A 7,501-nucleotide genomic window follows, 5' to 3' on the forward strand; every position below is an offset into this window, starting at 1 on the left:
TAGTGAAAGATGAGAGGTCCGGCTGAGCAGTCGGTATAGTTGGCTGAACCGTATGTTGAGTTCTTGTCTTTTGAGTCTAGTATGTTGGTTCCAGGTGAGTCTTTTGTCCAAAATGAATCCGAGGTATCGCACTGTGTCGGATCTGGGAAGAGGTATATTATTAAGAGTAACAGGTGGACAGAAGCTTCGGTGTAGTAGTTAGTGAATTCATTTTTGGTATACTATATCTAGAGTTGGGCCAAAATTATTTATGACTAACAACTAAAAACTAAAGCTAAATTAGCTGTAGTTGGATTGGAAACTAAAAACTAACCGATTAGTTGTTAGCTAACTCTTGGAACTAAATTAGCTATGATCTGAAACCATGAACTAACATTTAGTTATGAAGCGCCAAAAATCCAAATACAGGATTCCTTCTGACCTTTCTTATATCTGACACATGGCCATATTTATGTTTTCTCAGGTCAATAGATTAGTTACAGAGGTGCTAAAATAGAAAAAATAATCGATATTACGATAACGCAATTGCGTATCGATTTATTTTAATGTTTCGGATTTCTAATATATTGGAGTCCCTATATATATATATATATATATTTCGAGGGTCATAAAAATGAAAATATAATCGAATTTATGATCACGAGCTTGCTTATCGATTTATTTTAATATTTCGGATTTCAACCATATTGGGGTGCCTACATATGTTCCGGGGGTGCTGAAAACTAAAATAAAATCGATTTTGTGATCACATGTTCTTAAATCGAATTATTTTAACTTTTCGGATTTCTATCATATTGGGATCCCCACATATGTTTCCGGGGGTGCTGAAAACAAAATAAAGTCGATTTTTGATCACGTGCTTGTGAATCGATTTATTTTTAATTTTCGGATTTCTAACATATTGGGATCCCCACATATGTTTCCGGGGGTGCTGAATACGAAAATAAAATCGATTTTGTGATCACGTGCTTTTAAATCAAATTATTTTAACTTTTCGGATTTCTAACAAATTCGGATCTCTATATATGTTTCCGGGGGTGCTGAATACGAAAATAAAATCTATTTTGTGATCACGTGCTTTCAAATCGAATTATTTTAACTTTTCGGATTTCTATCATATTGGGATCCCTATATATGTTTCCGAGGGTGCTGAAAACGAAAATAAAGTCGATTTTTGATCACCTGCTTGTAAATCGATTTATTTTAAATTAAGTATATTGAGGTCCCTATATTTTAATTTTTGATTACAACGAAAATGTGGATTCAAGGTTTTTTCACAGTACAAAACGAATATTAGCTTTATTTTTTTATAACGTTACATAGGTGCAAAAAAACTTTATTTCCCTTTGAAAAAAATATTATGTCCCTTTTTTCTATTTTTTAATATGGTGCTGTTATTACGGCATTGTGAATTAAAATATACTAAATTGTATTAATTGATTTTAAATGCATACATAACATAAATACCGAAATTCGCTTCATATATAGTAGGGTGAAAGTTTTCGTGAGGTAAAAAGCAAGTAAGATTCGTTTTTTAGCGTCCAAAAACCATCTAAAAATGGATTTTAATAAAAATTACTAAAAATATTTTATGTGATCTACTTCCCGACGTCAGTCAGCAGAAACTTGTATTGGGGTTCATGACGTTGCGAACTGCGTCAGGTATACAATCATTTTATGAAAACTCTCATTTAGGGATTTTCGAGAACACTAAAACGATCTTACAAATAAAAATCTTACCAGCTTTTTCTTTAAAAAATAAAATAAAATTTCAGCGTACAATATAGGAAGAAATTTTTTTATTTTGTATACATTAGAACTCAATCCATACTGACTATGCTTTTATTTATATATTGATAGAGTGATTCGGAGGATGCTTCAATATCAGAGGCGAATGATGTGTGACTATTGATTAATTTGTTATTTAGAATGTTTTTTTTGGTATTATATAATTCTATGTTAATACTGAAAAATACGTACCGATTTCAAAATAGTCCTTAGTTTTTCAGGTTCATTCTTTCTGAAACACAACATTAAAAATCCAATCAAAATTTATGTTATAGAAGAGTTATTTTAACAATAAAAGTTTAAATTTACTGACTTGTAATTTTGTTTGACTTCATAGATCGTTCGATTTCTGTTCCAGATCTGAAACAATAGTTTATAAATTAGTTTGAATAATAATACTTCTTCCATTTTTATTTCTTTAATAGAAAGCAAAAATGATACATAATACATTCAGGAAGTAATGGAGAGTAAATGAATTCTGAAGAAAATAAAAAAAAAAAATGTAACTCCTTCGTACTTTTTTTTTAAATTTGGCACTGATCATCCCTCAATGAATCTCGAAAGTCGTCATTACCATTTGCCAATTTTTAATAAATATAAAAAAAAAAACTATTTTATATGTTTTTTTGTAAAATTAGTAATAATAAAAATAATACAGGCTGAGCGAACCCGAAGGTTCGATGCCGATACCACTTATCATTCTCTACATACATCTTTCCAGTGACACCTCTCCAAACAACTAAATCAGTTTTAACGCAATCCTCCCATCTACGTTTCGGTCTACCTCTTGGACCCGTGGGTTCAATTCAATTCATGTTTATTAGCATTTTAGGGATCCTTTCATTACTCAGTCCCACAACCTTACACGCCCATCTCATACGCCGCAATGTGTTATATAATATAACCTGAATTTTATCTACTGGGTGCAGTTCTTTAAAATTCAGGGTCGGCCGTAACTCAGGGATTTGAAGCGCAGGTATTTGTAACCTGGAAACAAGGACTTCCCAGACAGATGGGGACTTCCTATTTACAACAAAAAAACTCTTATACACTTTGATAATCAGACTCATTTGGACATACCGAAGCTTTTGAGCTTTGGGCTCCACCAGACCATCAAATTCCTCCCATGACCAATCCTTATAATCCGAAATTCCCTGTAAGATCCATGATGCTCCTTATTAAATCACAAATAAGCTCATCCATAAACATCTCAATATCCCATTTGTTGCAGATTTGTAAATGGATATACTTCCTTTCATTCCAAACCCTTTAGTACTTAATATTTCATCCTTAACAATCCCTGATCAACTCCGAGGCCTCTGAAAAGAAGATGGCCTAGGGCCATTTAATTAAATTGAATATCTAATTTAAAGCCAAATGATTGAAGTATGACCATTAGGTGTTTTCTTCCCAAGATCATCATGGATTCTTTGACATAACATAAACATAGAGATAAATCTGTTCTGAAAGATTTATCACATTTACTTACTGCATTTTTTTTTTTTTTTATACAATTGTAAATTTTAATAAAAAAAAATCTAAATAAGTATATATTTTAAAACCTTCAAATTTATTCCTTCAATAGGTTGTCATAAGACCAAGTATAAATATGGGATGGTAATGGCTTCATTTAAAAAAAAAATTAAAAACTAAAGCTCCACACACTACTGTTCATAACCATGACAAAAGGCTCATCTCTGAAAGCCTCCATATCCAATTAGAACCTTCTTCCGTCAATTTAAAAACCGACAACAACAACTTATTATTAACATATTCACAAATAGTTAATTTATTAAAAAAGTAATTTTCACATTTTTTTATAAATTCATTTTATTTTTTCCACCCGCTTTTTAACGTATTATTTCACTTTTAAACGTTTTCTTACACATTTGTCATCCCTCTCTTATATTACGTTTCCTCTTTTTAACTGTTGTTAAATACCCATGACACTGTCATCTTCCGGTACTTCGTTATTCGGTAATTCGTTGGTTCGTATATATTTTTAACTCTTCCAATAACCATTTGTCATCACCCTCTCACACGCTTTCTTCCTCTAGATTTTCCAGCTAACAGGTTCGTTTTTATTCTTTTCTGATTTCTTTCCCCTTTCTTTATTTTACTCTTACCCTTCATTTTCTCCTTTTTATTCATTTTCCTTACCTGCGTTATAAGTTTTGTTCACTATATTATTATTGGTGTTTTCTGAATTTTTTTTTTCTATTCATTTCTTGGTATACTTTACTTATATTTTGCCTCTTTATCAACTATTATTGTTACATATATTTTCTTCCTCTCAATTTTCATTTTCTTTTCATATTTCAATTTTTAAATTATTAATAACTAATATGTTCATACTTCTTTGCATTATGTAACTTCATTTTTATTTCATTTCCTTAATTATGTTATTTTACCCACTTTTTCAATTACCTATGTATACATTTTATTTCCCGTTTCTCTCATCACTTCATTTTATTAATTCTATTTTGTAAAATTATTCATTTTGTGTGTAAAATTATTCTGTTTATACTTTCTTTTTTTTATTTTTTTATTTTTCCATACTTACTGTGGTTGTTATCTTGTTCTGTTTTAGCCCTGAAGAAGGCTAGAAACTCTAGCCGAAACGTTGGCACAATAAAATAGGTTAATCCAACTTATTTGTGTTTATCATTGACCGCACCCCCAACCATCTTCTCCTCGTTCCTCCACACTCATAAATTGGATTCTTTATTCTTAATAATTATTACAGAAACTCTAAATTTAAGTTTTCAATTTTAGTCTATGTACCGCCGAAGCGATATTTATTTTCATAATAAAATATTGTTTTAGCAATCGTCTACTGTCTACTTTCTTCAGAATTACATGTATATAAACAATCATAGTTCCTTTTTGATAGTTATTTTTAGTTGATATGTGTTAGACTTTTTTTTCATTTATATTATTAGAAGTTAGTCACGTTGATTTATGAGGTGATATACTGTTTTGTTTATCTGTTTTCCTTCTCTTTTTCATTTTACGTATTCTGTCTATTTTTTCTTCTTTAATTCATTTCATCAGTTATATTTATGTTCCATAAGTTCATTATTATATCTTTTTAACTTTTATATCATGCTCTAATGTTAATAATAATGGCTTTTATCAATGCCTGTAACATTATTCTAAAGCGGTTAATCCTAGAATAAATAAAAAATAATTGTTTAAATAAAATAAATTTTATCCAATTCTAATCTGAAAACAATTTATATTTCTTTATAAGTCCGACGTTTCGGCCCATTTGGCCATCCTCAAGGACAATTTTAATACAAACATAGAACTGCATCAATTTAAAAAAACCTTTATGCAAGCTATCTGCCCTGTTCATTAATTTTAATCCAAAATTTCCCTATTTTGTCAATTCTTTATATTAAATTAAAACCATTAATTTAACAGTTAATTTTCACTATTTTAACTCATCATTTTCAATGATTAAAAGTTTTAATTTTTAATTTAAAATGACGAATAAAGTATTGTCTTTGAGGATGGCCGAATTGGCCGAAACGTCGGATTTAAAGAAATATAAATTGTTTTGAGACTGAAATTGGAGAAAATTTATTTTATTTAAACAATAAAAACCAATCTCAAGAAAGTGTAAAGATTATATATATATATAATAAAGAATGATATTATTAATAACATATCTGATATTAATTTAGATCGACTAAAATATCCACAACTTTTAGGCAAAATTTTTTCCCCATTCTAATCTTCAACCTACCCTGATCAAATTTCTGTTCTTCATTTTATCCTCGCAGGATGGTGATCCTATACTGCGTGACAGAGCGGAAATCCTGAAAGAAAAATGCAATGAATCTTTTAATAATGTTTATATATAATGCTGACCATTTTAGAAACTATATTTTAAATTTAAATGCCTAACAAGAAAATATATTGATAACTGTTTAAATATTATATATAAATCTTTGTGTGTGGTAGATAATTAGTATTTTATTATTTTAACAGATGAGGAGAAACCATAGAAAGAAGAGTGGCGGAGTGCCTAGTGGATATATTGATTAATGTGACTAGAAACCGAAATTTCGTGCGATTTCCTCTTTTGTCCCCTAGATTCAAATTCCATCAAATCTAAAATAACGTTAATTTCAAATAGCACAAAATTGCACGTTTTGGTTTTTTTATTTTATTTTGCTTAACATTTAATGCTTAAAATAATTTCTCACATTAAACACATATAGGTGTCTCTATGCTAATATTTATTCATTTTATTATTTTTTTGTTCTGGTTTAATAGAAATACATTGATTAACGTGTAAAAAGTCGAATTCGATCAAAAAATAAAAGTAAGCACAAGTGGCGAATGTTGGAATAGTTTAAACTAGTGGTTTCAGCTTACGTCACAAATAACCTCATTCACAAAGACCTTAACATCCCATTCGTTGCAGATTTGGCCCAAAACAGATATGCGTCTTTTCATACCAAACTCCTTAACCATCTTAATCTCTCATCCTTAACAATCCCAGATAATCCTCCGAGGTATGTGAAAAGAAGATGGTCATAGGACTTTCTAATTTAAATTAATACTTGAAGTACCACTAATGGGTGGTTCCTTTCCTAGATTTTCAAGTGTAAATGAAACATTCCACAAATATACTTATTCAGTACTTCAGATATTTACTTATCCAGTACAAGCCTGCCTTCTACGCCTGAAACTCAGGTCGAAACGTCGGCATAAAATAAATAAATATGGTTTTGTTTATTTATGTTGTTCTTTGTTGACCTCACCCCCCGACAAACTTCTCCAATTATTTACTTATTGTGTTTATTACTTTGTACAGATGTAAATTACATTAAATAAATAAAAAATATTTTTTTACTGTTGCGTTTTCCATTTAAAAAAAAAATGAAAAATTGGGACAAAAGTAAAACATCGATGTAAAACCATCAGCTTCAATATATCGATTTGCAGAACAGTGATATATTTTTTTTCTGGGAACATCGATGTGAATGTCGCATCCCTAGTAAAAGTCTTTCTAGGTCATGCTTGTAACAGAGAACTACATTGAGTTTTATTTTTTTTTAACTTGGATTACCAGTCCTCATCCTAGCCCGTCACATGTGTTGTAACTAGCGGGAATATCATTTTCTATATTGCTACTATTATATTATATTACTTACAGAAGCTTTGTCCAACTCGTGATGGAACGGTTCTGGAGGATTGTTTCCATTTTTTCATGTTCCATGACAAATTGCCCCGCGTATCATGAGAACCGAATCCGATACATGCCGGAGCTAAGCGATATTAGGCGAAATCAGTTGTGTGAATTTCTGTCTGTACCATCAGGATTAGACGTTAAACTATTTTTTATATATGTAACCCAAAACCTTTTGCTTAGAGATGGACACCTATCGTCCCAATAGGAGGTATAGTTTTTGTTTTGTTTTTTAATATTATTAAATATGAAGTGACATTTTTTATTCTACTGTTTTATTCTAACGAATGTGGATAGCCCAGCTTGGGTATATTGTTTGTTATTAGTTTATATAAACGATCTTTAACTCATAATTTTTGTATAATTACTACAATTGATTATCTATTTCCTCTATTTCAAAGGCTTACTCTATTATTTCGGGGGTTGCCCCATAAACAAATAAATAAATTATTATTATTATTTTATACATGTATATATAATTGACCATAAAAATAGATATATAATAAGATG

At 29.9% G+C, this 7,501-nt stretch overlaps 1 protein-coding gene across 1 annotated transcript in view; it reads right to left on the reverse strand.

The window, feature by feature from the left end:
* Positions 1 to 7,501, reverse strand: part of LOC106684014 (phosphatidylcholine translocator ABCB4) — a 67,136-nt gene that overhangs the window by 29,653 nt on the left and 29,982 nt on the right. Inside the window, exons 2-4 of the mRNA XM_014425834.3 lie at positions 5,540 to 5,612; positions 2,102 to 2,148; positions 1,981 to 2,020 (exon numbers count right to left, since the gene is read on the reverse strand). Of these exons, the coding sequence (XP_014281320.1) occupies positions 1,981 to 2,020; positions 2,102 to 2,148; positions 5,540 to 5,563 (111 nt within the window). The 5' untranslated portion in view covers positions 5,564 to 5,612. The remainder of the gene's footprint in view (positions 1 to 1,980; positions 2,021 to 2,101; positions 2,149 to 5,539; positions 5,613 to 7,501) is intronic.

This window comes from Halyomorpha halys, unplaced genomic scaffold, assembly GCF_000696795.3.
Source record: "Halyomorpha halys isolate HHAL.00 unplaced genomic scaffold, Hhal_1.1 Scaffold534.1, whole genome shotgun sequence".
Taxonomy (NCBI): domain Eukaryota; kingdom Metazoa; phylum Arthropoda; class Insecta; order Hemiptera; family Pentatomidae; genus Halyomorpha; species Halyomorpha halys.